The sequence below is a fragment of the Drosophila eugracilis genome, unplaced genomic scaffold, assembly GCF_018153835.1.
Source record: "Drosophila eugracilis isolate 14026-0451.02 unplaced genomic scaffold, ASM1815383v1 contig_367, whole genome shotgun sequence".
Taxonomy (NCBI): domain Eukaryota; kingdom Metazoa; phylum Arthropoda; class Insecta; order Diptera; family Drosophilidae; genus Drosophila; species Drosophila eugracilis.
In genome coordinates this window covers 1,963,195-1,984,772 of record NW_024573224.1, presented here as the reverse complement: position 1 = coordinate 1,984,772, position 21,578 = coordinate 1,963,195, and the positions used below count along the sequence as shown (strand labels likewise).

General features: G+C 42.6%; 2 protein-coding genes across 8 annotated transcripts in view; both read right to left on the bottom strand.

Moving 5' to 3' along the window:
• Positions 1–382: 382 nt before the first annotated feature.
• Positions 383–4,755, bottom strand: LOC108116427 (zinc finger protein 236). The gene is made up of 3 exons (XM_017228321.2): positions 3,700–4,755; positions 3,186–3,642; positions 383–3,092 (listed from the first exon to the last, which is right to left on the bottom strand). The coding sequence occupies exons 1-3, from the start codon at positions 4,428–4,430 to the stop codon at positions 555–557; spliced, it is 3,726 nt and encodes a 1,241-aa protein (XP_017083810.2). The 5' UTR covers positions 4,431–4,755; the 3' UTR covers positions 383–554.
• Positions 4,756–5,251: 496 nt separating this feature from the next.
• Positions 5,252–21,578, bottom strand: part of LOC108116403 (microtubule-associated protein Jupiter) — a 29,634-nt gene continuing 13,307 nt past the window's right edge. The window contains exons 1-6 of one of the 7 annotated variants that reach the window (XM_017228274.2): positions 19,321–19,487; positions 18,874–19,016; positions 8,538–8,671; positions 8,235–8,267; positions 7,208–7,468; positions 5,252–6,212 (exon numbers count right to left, since the gene is read on the bottom strand). In XM_017228274.2, the coding sequence (XP_017083763.1) occupies positions 6,073–6,212; positions 7,208–7,468; positions 8,235–8,267; positions 8,538–8,671; positions 18,874–18,935 (630 nt within the window). In that variant the 5' untranslated portion in view covers positions 18,936–19,016; positions 19,321–19,487 and the 3' untranslated portion in view covers positions 5,252–6,072. Of the gene's footprint in view, positions 6,213–6,379; positions 6,788–6,866; positions 7,105–7,207; positions 7,469–8,234; positions 8,268–8,537; positions 8,672–18,873; positions 19,017–19,320; positions 19,488–21,578 lie in introns of those variants that run through there. The other 6 variants (XM_017228275.2, XM_017228277.2, XM_017228276.2 and 3 more) reach the window with 6 other exon arrangements.

Genomic DNA, 21,578 nt, shown 5'->3' with positions numbered 1-21,578 from the left:
TTTTCTTTAATCTCATGAAAGGGTAGCCCTTAAGGGCGGCTATCAAATTCTGCTTAACACTGGAAGTACAGGTGTCGTGGAAGTGAATTAGGTTAATTCGATTTTTAGGACTAAAAAACTGGTTATTCTGAGTGTCAAAACGTAATCTATGATCAAGGCTACAAGCTTTTGCATAAACAAAATTGGAAAAAAAACTTCACTATAACAGCTACTAAAATAATTGAAGTCAATTTGAGTTTGGCACTTTTCCTGAAAAATTATAGACAAACGTGATTCCTTATTAATTTCTTCCCTTTTTTTAGATTTGAATATTTATAAAAATCAATGTGAATTAATTAAAAATTTAAAATTCGTATTCAGGGAGTCTTAAAAAATTACATTATAAAATAATACATCGGAATAAGTATTTTTAAAAAAATGGGCAAGACGAGGTCTTTGTTTTTCAATATAACCGTAAACTATTTTTTAAATAAGATGAAATTACTTGTTATCATCGAAAGAATACATTTTGCACCTTGGATATTATTCTGTCGAATAGTTCTTATGAGTGGATCCTAGCCCAGCAGATACTGGTCCTCGAATTCTATGTCGTCCCCATCGTCCAATAAATGCGGCGGTAGCGGCATATACGGTCCAGAATCTTGGTCAGCTTGGCTTTCCTCGTCTGCGGGCAGTTCCCCCCCTTCTTCTTGTTCCTTCTCCTCCAGAACAATCTGCTCTCGGAGTAATATCATTTCGTTTTCGCCTACCGTTGGATGGTGCTTACGTAGGTGCTGTTGCAGTTCACGTAGGCTATGTAACTCCCCCGCCGATGCTGCACCAGCTTCATTGCTCTGCTTGCACAGTTTACAACGGATGTAGGCTGCATGTGGCAGGTGCTGGAATCGATGGAACTGCAATACCCACTGTCGATTTGTCTGTAGCTCCTCGTCACAGTCCTGGCAGCGGTAAAGGTTGTCATCCACTTTGCTCATGTGCAATAGGTCCAACTTCGCCAAACCATGGTAGTCGTTAATATGCTCGCGCCACTGTGTCTTGTTGCGTGTTGTAAAGTTGTCACCGCACTGCGGACACGCCAGGTGAAAAATGGATTGCAGCTGCGTCTCCTGTTCCGCGTCATCGTCTTCCAAATCTCTGTGCGGGCGATTATCACAGCGATTGGTGTCGCGATTCAGGTGCTTGAAGAACATTTGCTTGCGTACAAATTCGCCGTCACATGTCAAGCACTTAAACGATCGATGCGGCAGGTGGCGGAACTTGTGTGACTGCAGTTGCCCGATTGCGCCTTTGGTGTGGGTCACGGTCACCCGCTTGTAGCACTCCAGGCACAGGTAGTGATGGTTATCGATTTGGCGGAAGTTCAGTCCTTCCCGACTATTAAAGTTGTGTTGCTCCACGATGTGTTTTCGCCAGAATGCATGTGAGTCAAAGTTTTGATTACACTTGGGGCAGAAATACGTGATGAAGTCTAAATCCACGGCATTATGGTATGAGATGCTGTCCTCCAATGTGTTGAGACCAGCGGGTCGAGTGGGTAAACCCCCAGGCTGTGGTTTTAATGAACGACTGGCCACTGAGGAAGCAGATGATGAGGAGCATGCCGGGGGAGACGGTGGTGCTGGAGGCGGAGAGGACAGTCTTGGTTTCTCCTTACTGCTGTTATCCTTGTGGCGGCCGAACACCTGCTTCGGTTTGGTGATCATCGCCGGTGCCTCTCTATCGTAGATGCTGTGTCGGGCTCTCAAATGTGCCGCAATGTTCGGCTTATGATTGTAGCAAGTACCACATATTAGGCACTTAAGATACAGTCGGTATGGCAGGTGTCGGAAGTGGTGGTCTTGCAACCCCTTCAGCTTCGAATTGCACACAATGTCCTTGCACTGAGTGCATTGGTAACGGTACTTATCCAACTGCTTCATATTAAGATATTGCCGCTTGTCAAAGTTGTGTACCTCATTAATGTGACGACGCCACTCGAACTGAGTCTTATATTCCATGCCACAGGAAGGACACAAGAAGATGTAGTTTTGTTCCACGGTGGGAACGGATGGGTCCAACCCGGCTGAATTCACGGCCTGTCGACTTCTTCTGCCGACTGTCTTCCTGCAACGTTTCTCGCTTATGTGAACCCGTACAGCCGCCTGGGTGGGAAAGAGTGTACCGCAATGGACGCACTTATAGCGTTGATGAGGTCCTTGCGAGGGTGGCGGAGGAGGAGGAGGTGGAGGAGGAGCTGGAGCTGGTGCAATCAGGTAATCCTCTTCATCCGCCTGCATCTGTTCTCCAAAATCGTTATCCTCTTCCATTTCGCCTTGATCGACGTCGTCAAGATAAATTATCTCGTATGTTTCATTCGCCACCGTCACGATCTGCTTGCGGGGTTGCTTGATGGGTGTGGGCAACGAAGCTGGCACACCAACTTCTCCGGCGGACCTTTTTGGCCAACCAACGCCATGATAAGTAGCCAGATGCTTGACGAGACCTTTCCTATCCGTGTACGACTTGTTGCACTTGCGACATCTGGCGTACGCCTTGAACGGAAGATGGGTGATCCTGTGCTGCTGGGCATTCTGGATTCCATACGCGTTGGTGATTATCTTCTCGCACTCAGTACATTTCAGTTGCCGTTCGTTGATCATCTCAAAGTTCAGCTTCGTCAGATCGTTCATGCTGTGCGCCATGACCACATGGGTGCGCCAATGCTTCTTCTCGATGAACTCTTTACCGCACTGCGGGCAGAGATAGTCGATGTGAGGCTCAAACATGTCATCGCTGCTGATGCGCCCGCCGCGTCTGGGCGCGTCTTCAAAGTAAGGAGAGTCTTCGTCCAAGGGGGCGCCACTACCTTCGCCGTTTCCGTTATCCTCGACGGATTCTTCTTGCTGCATTATGGATAACGAACCATCACCATCCTCGTCCTCAATTTCCTCCGACATCAGCGAATCCATGTGGTGCTGCTGCAGCAGATGTCTGATCACCTCCTGATGATCCGTGAAACCCCTGTAGCAGAGTTTGCAGCGCAGCCACTCTGGCTGCGACAAATGGCTGAATTTGTGGGAGCGCAGCGATTTTATGGTGTTTGGAATCACAATCTTTAAGATGAAAGATAACAATAGGAATAATAATTGAGAATTGAAGCCCGAAAACCCTTGTTGCTAAAACTATCTTAGTATCTTTGCGCTCACCTTTTTGCACTCTAGGCATTGCATCTGCATATCTACGCTCCGGAAATTAAGTCCCCTTCGGCTCACGTAGTCATGAACGAACTCGATGTGCTGACTCCATTGTGCATGTGTGTCGCATTCGGTTCCACAGTCGGGGCACATGTAGTGTATGTAATCCTCGCACAGTTCGGCAGCCCCTCGATTTCGTGAAACCTTCTTCTTGGAAACTTCCTCCACCAAAGGTTGCTCCAGGAGACCGACCTCATCCGCATCTGGCTCGAGCAACTCATTCCGCACCTCTATGCGATCTTCCTCCTCCTCAAAGTCATTATTCTCTCGGAAGCTCTTTTCCCGCTGCAATTGCTCGGTTCTAGATTCCCTAACCCGCGTCTTACGGCCTGCAGCATTATATCCCCCCCGCATCATGGCCACCACTTCGTCACAGTGTACCAAGCGCAGGTGAACCATAAGATCTTGCCTTAAATAGAGAATAAGATTTAGACGTAGGTCTTGGATAGCGTACTATAAGCACTACCTGTATTTGTACTCCCGCTTGCAGAAGTAGCATTTGGTACACCTGAAGGGCAGGTGAGTGAACTTGTGCTTGAGAAGATTCTCCCGGCTATGCATAGCGATTCGCTTGTTACACTCCTTGCAGCGCTGATAAAGTTTATCTAGCGGCGTGAAATTCAAGCCACGCAGGGTGTTGTACTTGTGGATGTGGTTCATATGCCGCTTCCAGTGGTCCTGTTGGCGGAACTCTCCGCCGCAGGCAGGGCAGATGTAGACCACGCCCAGCTCGTAGTTAATAGGCACCCCATTCTCATCCGTAGCATTGATCTGCGAGGTGGTGGGTCTTACGGAGAGACCAGGACCTATTCTGGGTCGACCCAAAGCACCGGGCACTGATTGACGCTGCGTCGGGGGCCGAACACGATGGCCCATGGGTCCCGCAGGGGCCAAAACCGAGTTATTTGGCTCGGCAATGCTTACAATAGGCTCCGTATCAAAGTCAAAAAGAGCATCGTCGTCGGGATCAGGTTTCTTTGTTGCCTTTGGGCTATCCTCGTACTCCTCTTCTTCCCTTTCATCGTCTTCGCCTTCGAGCAGATCATCAATGGCGTCTCCTGCTTCCAGGATCTCCGAATCTCCTATGAAATCATCATTGCCATTTCCGTATTGCTCGCTGCCCTCCGGTTCCGCTTCCGGCTCACCCTCCTCAAAATCGGATGAGAACATCGACGTCCATAGATCCATGCCCTCCATTTTTGGCCACCTAAGAGGTTTTTGTGCGTGAGTTGCGTCTTCAGCGAATCTTCAGTGTGAGTACGTGCGTGTGTGCGTAAGAACTAGTTTTCGTATCCTATATGCCACAAATGGCCAAAACGACTGCTGCCTGGTTTTTCACTTTGAGGAGCTCTGCCTTTGTATCCCGGACACCAGCTTCCATCTTTACCGTCGCCACAACCGCGAACTCGACACTTGGTCTTTTTGCATTTGCTTTAAGCTCACTATTGCATCGGGAATATGGTAAAACCAACAACTTTTTCTAGTCTGCAAAAATCAGAGCCATTTTGTTTGCGGCGCCGCAGTCACGAGCCGCGAATAAACTGTGACGGCGCGACACAGCGTTGCCAGACGATGGTACTATAAATCGATAAGCAGCGCATTGACTATCGATATTTAAATGTTGTTTAAAAAAAAGGCGCAAAAGTAATTAACATTTTTTAAAAACAGCTTTGCTGTCAATTAAACAATAGGGATTTTTCTTTTGAGAGGAGTGTTACTTGTGAGGACTCCATAAAATTATATAAATATAAATACGTTTCAAAGCAAACACCGCCTACATCCTACGAGTCCCCTTGCGTAAGCTAGAGCATCATAGAATGATCCCAAAATTCCAAGATATATTTCCTCCTCCAAAACATTTTTTAAAAACAGCTTTTTGCTGTCAAATTAAACAAACGGAATTTTCTTTTGGGAGGAGTGTTATCTTAGGAGTCAATCTTCCCCTTTCGTAAGCAACAGTCAGATGATCCCAAAATTCCAAGATATATTTCCTCCTCCAAATTTAAGAAAGATCACAATTATGTACGAAAGGTTTTTATTGAACAAATATTCGCGCTTGAATTTTGTATTTTTACACTTAATTAGTACGTGCACATTAGTACGTGCAATCGTACCGTTTAAATTACATATTTAATGTAATGTAATACAATGTTTAATTTGTATGTGTAAGTGAGTGTTCGTGTGGATGCGGTTGGTATAAATATAAATATAGATGTGGCGTGTAGTATGCAACTAGAATAAAATCGAAAGTGTGATTTGAAGATCCCCATCCGGCCGCCTTTGCTCGCATCCTTGCTTCCCGCTCACACGTACGCACATACCGGGTTTGATGTAGGTTTATAAGCAGGTGCCGCAGGGCGGTGATCAGATGTCTTAACGTGGGCGTATTTTGGTTGGGGTTACAGGCTACACCCGATTTCATGGAATTACACGAACTAAGGAATTTAAATTACAGTTTTGCAATGGGGTTGTGGTGGTGGTGTTGGTATGGTGGTTGGTAGTTGGTAGTTGGTAGTGATAGGTATACTGCGCCGCCACCTAAATGTGGTTGATTAATTTTCGTCTTGGTGTACAGCAGCGATAATTGTTTCCGGCATCTTTAGATCGTTGAGCAATTTTTATTCTCTCGCTTAAATATTCGTTGGCCATATCCTTTCGATCTGCCAATTCAGTTTCAGAGCTGTTTGATTCTTGGATACGGGTAGGGTTATGCGTAATATTATATGGGTAGTATGATTTTTTTTTGCTTGTTTTGTTTGTTTTTTCTTATGGTGTCTCGTCCCGCCAACGGCCCCCTCCCTCATTGCTTGTGCTGGGATCTGAGCAATTCCTGTTTTTATTACCAGAGCCCCGACGAGAAGCCGCCTGGAGGGATACGGTTCTTATTGATCACCGGAGTGCCACCATTGGACGACTCCTGGCGCTGGTGGTAATCGTTGCCTCCTGCCTTGTAGCCCTCACCTGTGACGGGGTTGCCCTCTGTGGAAACGGAAGAAAAAGAAAATTAGTTAATTGAAAAAATTATTAAAGAAAATCAAATCAAAAACTATAAACTCGGATGAAGCTCGAACTTAAAAAAACTTATTTGGCTTAAATTGTGACTTGGGGAAAGATTTAGGAAACGGTAAGCAGAACAAAACGCCCACCTCGAATCTTGATTTTCTTGGGCTTGAGACCGCCAACACCATCTCCGTTGAGACCGAGACCAGTTATCGGATTGCGAGAATCGAGTTTGGAGCACTCTTGGTGTGGCTCCTTAATATCATTCGGACAGAGTCCCAATGGCTCCTTTAGATCCGGTACGCCTGCCATTTTGTTCAGCGAATGTGGCTGATCGGTATTATTGCCAGAGTCGCGACGTGTTTGATTGGCTTCGTCCACCTGATCGGACTTTTTGAAAGTATAGTTATCTTCTGGGACGTCACCTATTTCGCTATCACGACACGATTTATCAATGGATAGGACGTCAGTCTGTGGTTTTGGTTCGGGTATCACAACCGGAGTTGGTGGGCACAATGTATCTTGTGATGATTCTTTGGTATACTGTCCTGCTGCTGGGCAGATATGGATAAGGATAGATCGCAGGCGAATCGGGGATGAAGTTCTGGGGTTCTGGACACTACAAGTACTCACTGCTCATATTGCGGAGGACTGACGCAGAGTAAGATTATCAGCAAGAATCGGCGGCCGAGTAGTTAACGAGTTATGGGTAAACGAGTTAGGTGCGCGCGTGCAGTAAAAAATATATACAAGTTTATATATGCAGGAGAGCTTAAATCACAACTTATCTCGAAATATAAAATTTTGGTTCAAGCGCTTTAGTAATAATCGGTGTAGCTACTTTGTGCTCTAGGCTCGTACTGAATGGATTTCCAGTCCTTGACTGGCTCCTCATTCTGACAGCTCAGTATTTTGATCGAGTTCAAATCCAGCGACTCCTACTATTTAATAAAGTTACAGCGAATGATTCTTACCTGATCTTGAGCCACTGTTCATCTTGAGATTCTCAGTCGAGGACGAAACCGAAGACGAGGCCGAGGACACCGATCCGCTCTTGCCATTGTAGTGGCCATTGGTGGTCAGGAGCTTCTGAGCGGCAGCTGCCTCTGAGTTTTGTCCGCCAAAGGGAATGCTGCTCTTCATATGGTTTTTGCCGGGCGTGATCGGGCGGGAGGGTTCCCCAAACAGCCGAGAGTGCGAGTCCACGGTTTTCTGGCCGCGACGTGGTGCATCACCTGCGCATTGTCATCAGCATTGCAGGGGTAACAAATCCAAAGGAAAAAACAAACAAATTGGGAAAACCAAAGAAAATAAAACATTCAAATTAGTGGAATTGTGGTGGAGTAGATGTTTAAATTAGTTTCTTAACTGTGTTTTACAAACATGTACATAAATGGGACAGTGGATGGGTGTATACACTGAGATAAATCATAAGTGGTTAAGTATTTCTTAGAAGCACATTTTTTTTATAAAATGAAATAGTGTTTTCTGTGTAGTGCCGTCCTGCAAAATTATTTATTTTAACTTGACACGAAATCAGCATTCATTCAAAATGCTATGAACTGATTGTAATTCGAAAAAAATTATTGAAATTTTCCGGTTGGCTATATTTTTTTGTTTTAGTGTTATATGTCAAAGGTTAACCAAAACTGAAAGAGGAGAGGAGGCCTTGAGTTCTTTTTTCGGCTTTTATCTGTTTGAACTCGAAATGTCATCGGCAGCAGGTGGAAAAAGGAAGCTAACCGGTTGGAATTGCAACTTCTCGAGTGGGAGTGGGTCAGTATTTCTGTGGGAAGTGGGTGAGCTCTGTGTTCTGGGTTAAGTCGGGGTATATCAGTGCGAGCTGAGAACTTGCATTGGAACATAAATTAGCACAAAACTGACGACAAAACGAAAATCAAGTGAATACAATTTTTGTTCATTTGGGTTAACACTGGGTAAGGACTGTGTGTGCAGTTGTTGTTGACATGAATTAGGAAAGGGGAGACATAGTTCAAGTACCAATGAAATAGAATCTGTGAGCTCCTTGTCGTACTGCAAAGATACGTAGAAAAGAAAAAGATATAGAGCGGGATAGGAAAAAAAAGAAGAACGAGAACGGGAAGAAAACGATAGACATTTAATAAGCATTTAAAAGACCATAATCCACATCATCATCTATAGACATCTTTCATCATATAGGCACACAATTTTCCAATTCAAATAATAGAACAAGCAACTAAAGTTCATTTTTTCCTTTGTAATTGCCAGGGATCACATTTAAAGGGATGGAAAATGGGTTTAGTATCTTGACCTGGGTCTTACCGTTGTTTTTCACTCCACCATCTTTCTCGGCAGCAAATATGTTGGACGCCATGCGATTCTTCACGTTCCTGGGGGTCTGCGGCATCTCCGATCCAAAGATGTCGCTCGATCCGCCGCCCGGAGCCCTGAGCACCCTGCAAAAAACGAAGAAAAACAGAGAGAGAGAGACTCATTAATTACAAGCTCATTCTTTTACGCTCGGTAATTGATATGGCACAGTGCATAATTCACAAATTTCCACACGCTCGCCGATGAGGAAAACTTGGAGCTGAAGAGCGGGGAAATGCTTTTAATGTCTGTGTCTAATCATCATCACTGTGGATGGAAATGGAGATGGATTTAGAGTTGCCAGAGGAACAGAGTAGAAGAAGGAGAGCTGCACTCATCGAGTTTAAGACGGAGCTGGCTGGGTGAGCACTCAATGGGCATTAGAAGTCACGCCAAGATGCATCTCTCATCTTCCTTCAGCTGCATCGCAATTAAGTGGAAACCCCGGCATAAAGAATTGCAGCCGAGACAAAAGGCTGGCCAAAAATGTTATGGTTTGTGGCATTCACCAGCCACTCAGTACTCAGTCAGTCAAGTTAGTCAGTCAGTCAGTCGCCATCCACGCAACGTTGCCCAAAACCATCAAATACAGTGCCAGCCGGAGCTGTAAGGCCAAGATGGTGCCAGATCTCTGCGGGTAATCATTTTTTATTAAAATTGGCTTAGGCAACGCAGCAGGACTAAATCAAAATAATTGTTATAATAAGAAATCATAAACTTGAGGGAAGGCAATCGTTTTAATACGGTCGTATCCGTTTGCATGAACTTTGAAAATCGTAAAGGCTTCGTTTTATTCGTTTAGAAAATTTAAAAATAAAGTTATTGGTTTTATATTAAGGAGTATAGTTTGTGGGCATAAAGCCAAGTTCTTTATGGTTTCATGGTACTATAAACTTTCGGTTATCAATGGGAATGAAGTTCAAATTTTAAAAGAACTATTCCATAATTTGATTTCCCCTATTAACCTCAGACATTTGATCTTTTAATTTGGCCAAAATCGGAGCTGTCTTGCATTTGTGAACCGCACTGTCAGCCATCGAAGACTGCGGCTATCCGAGTGTATCTGAGGTTTCTGTGAATGCATTTTACTGCCGCCAGCATGAGACGTCAATTAAACTCTGCAACAGTTAGCTGAACTGTGGATGCTACCAACTTCTCTAGCTCTAGCTCCAGCTCAAGCTCAAACTCCAACTTCAATCCCAACTTCGACTTCCATCTCTCTCCTGTTGGTGGTTGGAGCATTTGCCCCCAGGCTCGGAAAGCCAAAGACCATTCACTTGTCAACATTTGCTTTTGGTCGCTCTCTTGGCCATTTGCTATTGCTAGTTTACTACTGCAAGACGCCTTCCTTGGGGCGTCAATCAAATCAGCGGGCTTTCAGTGGGCTAAAAGATTGCTTTTTTATGCACCATCTGCTGCTAGCCATACGGCACGCACTCATCTTCGCAGGAAAGTGAGAGTCGTCAAGCGATTCCCGCTACTTTTGTTACACTTTTGCGATAATTAACCAAAATTGCATTGTAATTACTGCCCGATTACTGTTAGTTTAAACAATGCCAGAGAGCCAAAGCTAAGGCTAAAGTGTGGCGCCACAAAACAATGAGCATAAATAATAGGGGCAATTCCCAGTTTAGCATTCATTTCGGGTATTAAAAACTTTCTACCATCAGAATTGTATTGAGTGCAACGGGAAAGGGAAAAGTGGGTGTTTGGAGGTAAAGGTGCGTCGGCTTCCTGCTAGAAAGTGCAACCCAAATTGTGTGCCTCGGCGGAAGAGGATGGTATCAGCCGTTGTTGCTTCTGCTGTGGCTGCACCTAATTAATTATATTACACTACACGGCGGCGGCTTCTTCTTTGCCAAGCTTTTCTTGGCCCTTAAAAACATGACAAAGCGTCAGAAGCGCAGCCGCAAAGGCAAAACAACCGTTAAACGGTCGCCACAAGTGTGTGAACAACTTGAAGAGTGAGCAGGAAGGCAAGAAGTGGGAATAGAGCTACACTGAGAGAAAACCTGAGATTTTAACTAAGAGGCATTGTATCATTGTATTGATGTTATGAAGAAGGGAAGTCCTTATAACCGCTCAAAGAAGATCATATGTTAAGAGGTCATGACAAGCTTTCCGAACTCAACATCAAGGCGATTGAAAAATCAATTGCAAAATTAGATCTTGTTGTTATTCAAATTGGCATTTTGTTATCTATCATTGAAATTGATTTTCCCAGTGCTGTGGAGTTTTGCGAGTGGCGTTGCGTGGGGAAATCGCTGAAATGCCTCACACTCGCAGTTCGGGTTGGGTTGGTGAGTGGGGTAATTGCGATCATAACTGTCGCACACTCTACAAAACCCGGCGAAGTGTGTGCGCAAAGTGTTCTTATTAAAATGTCTTCAGGCTTGTTAGCACAGGCAGCGGAGCGTAAAACTCTTCTTTTTTTTCTACTCTTTCTTTTTTTTTTTTTTTTGACAAAGACTTGTTTCTTCTCCGCTTTGTTTTCATTATTTTTCTTTCTGTTTTTTTTTTTTTTTGGAACGGCAGGGTTGAGAGGAAAAACTAACAAAGCAACGGTAAATGGGCAATTTTTGCGCAAGTGACGAACAAGTAATAATTATTTAAACAGTTAAGCCGCCAGCCAAGTGGACTCTCATTCATTCATGCATGTGAACCTACCAACTTACCCGAATGCGGCCCGATCAAATGGAAAGCGAAAGTTGCGTTTGACTTTTTAGCCCATGCCTGCCTCATGCCACATGCGGCACATTCGGTTACAATATCCATGCACTTATTGTCAATGTGGCGAAGATATTCCGACCATCTTAATGACCGCCAGTTAGCCGGGCTTAGACTAATTACCATCCACACGCCGGCTAACCAAAGAAGAAGAAGAAGAAAAAAAAGCTAAACAAAAAAGGTCACCACATTGTGGCTCTGCCAAATTTGGAAGTTTTGCTCTTTTAATGGCCACAGGTTATACATATTTCTATCCTCTGGCCATTATTGTATCCCCGGAAAGTGTCGCAGTTTATTTTGGCATGGCTTCCGTTTGAGCTGGTTTTGGCCATTTACTTTCCACACGCAGTCTGGCTTCCCTGGAATCCTCTAGTCAATGGGCTAATTCACAATTAACCTATTTGCATTAGCACCGCCCCAGCGTCGTTATTTCAGTTCTTTTCCTCAAACTCGAACTACAACTAATGACATAACTTTTGCTTATATATAGAAAAATCAGTAAGCTACCTAACTATAAAGCATTCATCTTATATTTACCACTTTAATATTGTAATTATAAAAATGGATTAAAAATAATCTATAAAGCACTAAAGGAACCATGAAACTCCAAGCTAAGGTTCAATATTTTTTTTTTATTTTTGGTTTCCACTGTTAGTTTGCATTTTTCCTGGGAACCTAATAGGTTGACTCAATTTGAAATATGAGCCAAATCGAATGGAGCAATCTTGCTGTGCTCCCCTCCCCCTTTTAAGCACTGGATCATTGGAAAACCTTTCACACACCAGGCGCCGCGGGCAAATGTTGACCAAGTCAGGAGATCTGCGACAAAACAAGACCGCCAGGTGGAGCCAGGTGGAGTGCGCACTGCGCAGGTGGCTCCCAGTTGGAGGAGTCCATGAGCCTTGCCATGGTTTAGCTTGGCTTCTCCCGTCCTGGGTGATGACAAAAATTAATGTATATCAAGGGGAGGAAGGAAAGGAGCCAGCAGGGAGGAAGAGTCCGCTCCAAGCGAAAGGTAATGTGGCATGGTGCTGTTGCAACAACAACAAAAACAGCGAAATTTGAAAACAACCTTTTCGGGTAAAAGTTGTTCGGGTTGTGCATATAGAAAATACTTGGCTCAAAGTGATAGTTGTCGCTCTGATTTAGTTTGGGTTTTAGTTTTTTTTCTGATTTTTTTTCTCCATGGCGGCCTTTCTTCTTCGACACGGCTCTAGGGTATTTTTCCCATTTTCTCCGACTCTCCTTTTCCCCAAATGCCGCTGCGATAATTGTTTTATGTTTGCACACATATCAAGGGGCTTTCCCAGATTTCCCTTTTACCCGCCGTCAATTAATTACAACACCAAGGAGGCGTGGCCATACCAAAAGTCCAAGGCAAAACATCGTATTTCTCTTCGTAAGCCTCTCGATTTTAAATTATGAAATTTAATTTAACTTTCTATTGCGCTTGACCTGATAAAAAGTGTACGATTTTCAGTATTGAGAAAGGTTGTAATAATATGTCTGAACGATGAAGAAAATATGATCGAAGTCTTATTAATATTTAAGATTCGATTTTTAATTTGAGGGCTATTTCTTAACCACACAAAAAACCCAATTAAATTTCGATTACTGAATATTACGGGTTTCTCTTCTTTTTCCATTCAAAAAGAAAAATAGTGTTTTCCATTTCGAATTATCTTCTCCTATCTTGGAGCTTCATAAACTTCAACGCCAAATTCATTACGACAGTTTTCTAATTAACCAACTGTCAAAAATCGTTTTTAGTCAGCGCACAAGTAAAAGTTGAAATCGGAGATCTGCTTCCTCTTCTTCCGCGAAAAGTTGTTGGAAAACTTTTTGTGTATTGACAGCGTGTGGGAAAGCAAGCCGACTGAAGACAAAAAACAAATAAAAATATAACAAAAAAACTAATGCATTTGGAGCATAAGAAGCTTATTTTCGTTTCGTTTCTAAACGCATTCCCTCTATGACTAATACCTCAAAATTTCGTAATGGAAATGCTGGTGGTGTGAAAACCTCCGTCTCTGCCGATCTGTCTGTCTATCTCGCTGTCAAGCTGCTGCTGCTTCTGGCCAAGACAAGGGGTACCAACCAAAAAAAAGAGGCAGGAAAAAAGCCAAGAAAAATCCAAGAGACAAGAGAAGACAAGGCTGAAATGGTTGTCTGTTGTCCGTTGCCAAGCCAAAGTTAATTTGTTTCTTTCTTTTTTTTCGGTTTTTTTTTGGCTAATGCTCAAGCTGGTGGATAAAAAGGGGAAGCTGGGCGGATGCCTCATGTCGTTTTATAATGAAGTTGCTGCTATTTGGCTAGAGCTGCGGGACAAGGGCGGGGTTGTACCATGCAACTTGATTAATTGCAATTGATTTTTATGACTTTGTTTAAACTTGGCAAACGGCCGGCTTAATTCGCTCCATGTATATATGCACACAAAAGGGGAGTGGGCCGTGGCCATGGCTTTCCCGTAGGGGGAAAAGAAAGGGCCCAGGTCAAAGCAATTTTCACTCGAGTCCCGTCTGCGGAATGTCGAGGAATCGTCTTCTGGACTCTCCCTGCTCATTTGTTAGTTTTTGTTTGCCTGCTGAGAGCAATCATGCAATAAAAATGCACAATTTACTGCCAGTCAGTCGCGAGGCCTCAACTTTATGGTTTAGTCCATAAAGCATCAGTGTTAGTCCAGCCGATCGTTATGCTGCACTGCACCTGTACATCATGGTCATAGAAAGATGGCGATGGCTATACAGATGGAAATGAAAATGGAGCTTGGAGCTGGAGTTTGGAGTAGGTTCCAGTTGATTCGGCTTGATTCGAATGTCCGGGTAATTGTTTATCGGACGAGTTCACTTGATGTGTTACTGTTTTTTTTTCTCTAGTTTTTTGCTGCCCATTTATTATCGAGTTTTGGGTTTGTTCGGCTCATTATGCTTGCTGCTCGACTGCATCGCAGCAGTGCACTAGCTGCGTTGCTGCTTCCTTTTGTTTCATTTAAAACGTGTCCCGTCCGCTTCGTGCAACCGCAAAACGAATAATACAATAAAAAAAAAAAAAACTAATGAAAATCCAACTGAAGCACGAAAATTGTGTGCGGTTTTCTTCTATTGTTGCTGCCACTTTTGTTATGATTGTCTCTCCCTCCCATTTTTGATTTACCTAAAAACGTTGATTAGTCGAATCCATTATAATTGCCGCTCTTCAGACAAAGCCAAAGCCAAAATCAAACAAAACACAATGAAACAGAAAACTGAGGAGGAGATATACCTATTCCGAAGAATCTACTTTCCCCGCTGACCAGAAAGGAAGGGGAGGAGCAGCACTATTTAGGAGGAGGGAGGCATGGCGGTGTAGATCAGTCAAGCGCGGTATGTTTACCGTTGCTTTCCACTCTCAAAAGCTTTTCAAATCCAATCAGCTGTGGCCACTGGAATATATCTCTATCAATCGGATCGAAGTTGTCAAAGGAATTCCACAGAGGTGATTGCTGGAATGATAATTAATGGATAAAAGGAATCCGCTTTCATCCTTAAAAGGAAGTCATTATTTTTCATAATCCAAGCTATCTTTATTAAATGATAATGCCTAAGATAAATATTTAATTCCATTCCTTTGGAATTAAAAAGAGATATTCCGAGGAGATCTCCTGCTGTGACTCCCAATTAAACACGACTTCCTATGCCCATGATTTAACTACAATTTGATTGTCAGGTCCACGCACTTCTTTTCCATTTCCCTCTCTCAATCAAAGCAATAGCATTTAAATTGATATGTTTTCCTGGTCAGTCACGGCTGTGAAAAGTGTTGGATAACAGCAGGGGAGGAGGATTGGCTTTTCCACCAAAGATGATGAGCAGGAAGACACAAGAGGGCACCAAATCAAACCGCAGCGGGTGGTTTAAGTTTTTCTTTTGTTTTTGTTATGGAGAGGTGTGATTAATGGACGGAGCGGGATTTGATGAAAATTCATAATTGGACAATGGTGGGGTAAAGGAGTTAGTTGCAGCATGGAGCTGCCAAACCATAGATTGTCAATTATCGATAGTGTTGGCCCGAGCCCCGATGAATAATTATCGATTAGCCGTGTGCGGTTGCAGTTACTGCAGTTCCGCCGCGATTCAAAGGAAAGTGCTGTGCTCGAGAGGAAAAGCTGGCTGGCTGTCTTGAAAAAGCCGCATGTAGATGCCGATAGTGATGCTGGCATTTTTATTATTATTATGTATATGCGTACGTAAGCTGGGATTGGCTTCGTAAATTGTGCATTTCAGTGCCAGAGAGCAACTGCTAAAGCCAAAGTCAGACCATACCAGAATTGCTGACACACTCATCGCAGCGAAAGTTGAAACTCTGCCGCTTTTAAATATGTAATTAATAAATTTGTATTGATTAATTTGCGGCTTTGTGAAAAGCGAAAGGACTTTCTAATATATTCAGAAAGAGCTGGCTCCTCCTGACTAGAGGACAAAACATACTCCACCCTCCAATTGCTAACCGATCGATGGGAATTGAATATAGTGAACAGCCTCATTCATCGTGTCAGGCACTCTGAGGTACAGTATCAATCAAAAAGAAAAGAGCCCATGTATTTAGTATATATATATGTATATATTTCTTTTTGAGGTTGCCAGGGGAACTTCCACTGAGGGCCGAAAAGTTTTTCCTCGCTTTTCCTGCCCGACTTCCGTGTCAACAGGAATTACATTGACGCAGGTATTACAGAAATGTGTTTGATTTCCTTTTCGGTTCTGTCAATAGGTCATGATAGCGGGGAGGTGCTGCAGAATTCTGTTGATTATTCCTCATAACGACTTTGACTTGTTTTCCTCATGTTCTGCAATCATTTACATAAATGTTGACTTGGCAACGCCAAAAAAAACATTCACAAATAAGAATGTATATATATAATATATATGGTTATAAATATATGGTAATTCTTGATTTGTTTGCCGACTGACTTTCCTTGCAGAATGAGGTTAACTTCAGGTTGTAAACAGTAGATATGCGGGCATTGTGCAAAGGAATTCAAGCGTATAATGATCGTCTGATGGATAGACAATGCCATAAACAAAATGAATTGTCATGATTTCCGCCGCTTATACAACGCAACAAAGAGCGACAATTCAATCCGATATCTTGGCGCGTCGCACCTTTGAGATTTAATTTGATTGTTTACAATAATAAGTCACGGCTTTGCAGAAGAAAGGGGGACAGTCGCTGCATCGAAATGCAGAGAAAAAGTATATTAATCATTTTCCTTCGTCTTTCGGCCTCCAGCCTCTGGCGGGAAAGTCCAAGGCGGTATGTTATACAATCGCAATCAATGACAATGATTAACACATTTTCCACACATCGATGGACCATAAAATCCAGCAAATTGTTTATAATGCACATGGCACACATAAGGAAAATTGTTTCTATTTGGTTTCTGCTGCGACCAAAACTAATCTTCGACTCGGATCCGATCCCAAGGGGGCCCGCGGGAGAGTAGCAGGGGTTCAATGTCCGCCACGGACCACCGGACGACGGACAGTCGAGCGGACAGGGAAGCGGACTTGGTCTTGGACTCCACCACTCGAACTCGGGACAGGTACGAGAGCGTAAGAGTGGTAAACGGAACAGACATAGGCAAAAAAACAAAAACGAAGAAAAAAAACATTTTGGTAACGATTTTTGTTTCCCCACTCGAAAGGCGCATAAAAATGGGTGGTGCTGGGCAGGGGCTTGGTCAAAGAATTGCATGCAAAAACAAAAACCAAAACTTACTGAAGAAAAAGAAAGGCAGGCTTAACTTAAGACAAGTCGATGGGGGAAATACCCTGGGACAAGCGGTGATAAACGGTAATAAGATAATGGATTTCTTTCTAGCGGTAATAAGTGGTGATTGTTCAATAATAAACATTTTATTATATTTTCGTATCATTTGGATAATCGGTGTATCTAATCAGTTTAAATGTCTAACAACCTGAACGATTACCCCCAAATATGATTCCAAAAACTAGTCAAAATTGAATATCAATGAAAAAGTTTTTTGCCCTAAGCTTTTGATTATTAATGACTATTGATTAGTATGTTATAAAAGACATTGCTAATAAGCAAAATGGCCATAACACCTTTGCTTCTGAAGTTTAGGTAAATACACTTACAAGATATCATTTAAAAAAGAGCTTCAAACGTATTGAAATTAATTTGCAGTACAATACACAAATAATTATATGGCTTAATAACTCAACGATTTTGATTTCAAAATTATAGTTTCGTAAATACCTCCTAATAAATTCAAATTGGCTATTGTTTTGATGGCTCGAAAAGAGATTGTCAAACCCTCGGAAAATAAGAAAGGGTATATTCCCAAAGAACGCCGGTCGGTGCCTTTGACTTTTGTGTGGTGGCATCGGAGTGGACTGCGATGGTGTCGGGGGAGGTGCTTTGGCGTGGCGGTTTGGCGTGGGGCAGTTGGCCGTTGGCAAAGGAAAATCAATGAGACATCCAAAGACATGCCAACACTAACGCCAGCGTGCCTTAGGTGGTTCACTTGCTAGGTGGTGGTTAGGTGGTTTCCTTGATGGTTTCGGCTTTGTGGGAAGTAGGCGCTTGCAAAAGTGTTGCTCCCCCAGATTACACATACGCCCCGTGCACACGCGACTGTATAGGTAGTGCATATTAGTTAGTCAGTCAGTCAGGCGGCGAGGTGAATGAACGCTAAATTAATCTACACACATAACCAAATGAATATACAATGTGTGGTCGTGTGTGTGTGTGTATGTGCGGTGTTTGTGCGGCCTGACAGCTGAGACAATGGGATAAAGATGAAGATGTTGATGCAGATCACGATGAGGCTGCTGCTGCTGGCTTCCGAAATGTTTGCCAATCAAAGTTCACTCGAGCGATGGCAAACAATAACAAAATATGCAATATGCACGTAACAGTTGATAAACTTCACGGAAAATGAGTCGGTCGTCGGATAACCTCGATATAATTCATTCAAGTTGAGTAATCTCTTAACTGAGAACATAGGGCATATTTCGAAAGTGACGCATAATATTAAAACTTAAAAGGAATTGCTTAGCAAAGCTAATTCTGGAATTGATAAACAAATAATGTGTAGTTGGTATTTGTTTATATCTTCGCTCGTCACCCTCTAATAAAAACTGTTGAAATTCTTTAGAAGTTGTCATATTATAGAGAATTAAATTATTTCAAACAAATAATGATAACAAAACTATTTAAACAACATTGTGGTTTTCTTTGTTTCATTTTATTTGTGCGTCATGGTAATTAAACCCTTTTTAAGTCTCAGGAGACATTTTTTAACAAAGAAACATATTAACAAAGACCTTTCTTCCAGTGATTAACTGGCTTTCCGTATGGCCTTTTATGTAAAGAGTATTGCCTTTTTTTGACGAAAACAAATTGGCTTAAACTCCTTTGTCTGCATATCCTTTATTTTAAGGTCTTTATTAACATAAATTCGAAAAGAAAAGTTCAATGATTCTTTTTTTCAGACATTCTTATTCGTTTTCCCTAAACAATGTTAAATTTTCATGTTATCCTTGCACAAATTTCTTACCTCTTCTTGGCCTTGCCAACATTGTAAAGCTCAACGTGTTTGAAAGCAGCGTAGGCGGCCATTTCTGTTTGTTTGTTTGTTTGCGAAAGGGTAATCTCTCTGTTGGATGGATGCAATTGCTTTACTTTTCACACTGGAAAAATCTAAGCGCACGCGGAAAAGGGGAAAATGTGGAGATTAGGCACGTGGGGGAAAACGTTGCAGGATGGATGATGACTCATAGTTGGGGATGCTGCATGTGCGTAAAATCAATAAATCCTCAACTTTGAGAGAATGCAAGAAGCATCCCGAGAGAGAGAAAAATATAGAGAAGTGGATACTGGAGGAAAAGCGGACGGAAAGCGGAGAAAATTCCTTCAGTTAGGTAAGTCAGGATTTCATCTCAATCTCCTTTCATGCAACATTTTCCCAACCAACTAGCTAAAGTTCCCAAAACACTTCACTCACAAAGAAAGCTAGGTAATATCTTAATGATTTGCACTCGCGAGTTATTTATTATATTTTTTTCGAAGGATATATTGGATATTTAGCAATATATATATGTGTTATTTGAGTGTGCGACCGCTGGTGATGTGCACGTTTCGATAAATGTCTGGCGACTAAAGTGCAGTGGGAAAAGTGAAAAGCATTTTATACCACGGCAGCGCGAGAAGTTTTATCGATCCAAAAACAACGACCGAAACCCAACTCAACTCAGAGCGCAAAAGCTGGAGAGGAAGAGCGCGCTTCATGTGCCATGTGGCGCATCAAAACAAAAACAAACTACAGCTGATACGGATTGGAGTTGGAGCCCACTCTCAATCTCTCTCTTCTACTCTCTCTCTCTTTTTTTTTTCGATGCCAGAACTCAACTCGTGGTGAATTGGACACTCTGCTTGTAGGTCACAAAGAGTTTAAAAATACGCAAAGAACTCAAGCGAAAATAAAATATATAGTTAAGCCGGTCTTAAAAACACTTGCGGGATTAACATTATACATTTTATTATTTTATGTGCGCTAGCGAGAAGTGTGCGCAGATATGCTTCAGTTATGCCGTGCCATTGCAAAAAGCGCCATTAGAAAAAAAAGCGAAAAAATAGTTCAGGTCTAGTGCACTTCAGGGTTCCTATGCAATTGTTTCTTTCTTCAGCTGCTTCTTCTCGTTTCTTTAGATGTATCTGCTTCTTCTTTTTCTTGACTTTTTGCATCTGGTTTTTCTGAAGGAAAAATCAAGTGCATTTGGATTTTTTGACTTCGAGGTACCCTATATAATAACTGAATTGATTCTGGATGGACAAGATAAAATAAGATTTGTTTTAAGAAAGAAATCGGTAAACTTAGCTAGGAAAACTAATCCTTACGCAAGAAATTACATTAAATGATTTCCTTTAACATTTAACTGTCAAATGATTTTGTCTGAAGAAAAGCTAAGAAAAAGACCTAAAAAACTTAAATGAAAATATGTTTAACGAAGACCTTATTAAAAACCCCCCCTTACTGTTAATTACAAGGTGTATGGACACCAAAAGTACAGCAGTAGCAACCCACAAACATGTTTCCTAACCAAGATGAAGCTGCTGCCAACCCAGACGACATCAGGTCTCGGATCTCGTGTCTTCGAGGAGCTGAGGAACATTGCCTTTGCCGGACATAAATCACTTTCATCATCGCCGAACGTTCAGGCCAGCAGCAGCAAACTCTAATTTCAAGTGTCTTGCTACTAATGAGGCCGCCCCTTTTGCCGGTTTTCCTGTATTTGCAGCATTTGCTGCTGTGCTGCTGCAACAAGAATTTAAATGCAATATGTATTTGCATACTTCGTTTTCTTGGAAAACATTTGGCACAGATTTGCACACAGAACAGGAAGCGCAAGCCAGCGACTAAGAGGATCGGGGGCCATGGAGCCAAAGAGCTGGAGAGGAAGAGGGGGTAGTAGTTGGGTCAAAACAGTGGTTATTTTTAGCTCTGCGAAGACACTTTTGTTTAGCCGAGCCAAAAGTTGACTGGCCGTCGTCGTCGTCGTCGTTGCAGCCGCCGCTGCCTTTGCTTCTTTGCCATTTTACTATCGGTGGGTCGTGGGACTTGCGACCCACTGAGCGTTGCACGGGCTGGAATGGGTGGGGTGGTGGTACGGGCTCTTTCGGAGTGGTGCATGCGGCAACCTGACACCACCATGCCACTTGCCCCCTTTTTTCCTGTCGGTGTGAGTAAGTAAAAGCCTAGGCGTAAAGCACTTGCAACAGCGTTGACAGTTCAGCTATTTTCCCTTGAACTCAGATTTTATTTAAATTTTAATCCAGAGAAAGTATTTTAATCTTGCGATTTAAAAATTCCTTTTAGGTAGCAATAAATTTTTGTTGAATTACTCTTGGACGTCATCTAAGGCTGAAAGTTACATTTAACTTTATAAAACCCCAACAATATAAATTTGCTTGTTTAATTATGAAATATTCCGTAAACACAACGAAGCCGTAATCTAGTTTTTACTAATGTTTACAAATCTGTCAAAAAATGTATTTTTAAATTCTCTTCCTGCTTCAACACATTCATATTTCCCTTTAAAAAAAAAATGGCAACACTGACTTGCCCAGGGATGGAATGGAAACCGGGAAGGGGGTTGCATGGAATGGGGACTGTGGGGCACAAGCCCACTCCATGCGGTTAAAAATAGGAGAGCTCCATCTCCTCCTGTCTTCTCCTGCCACTTTGCCCAGCTCTTGCTTAAT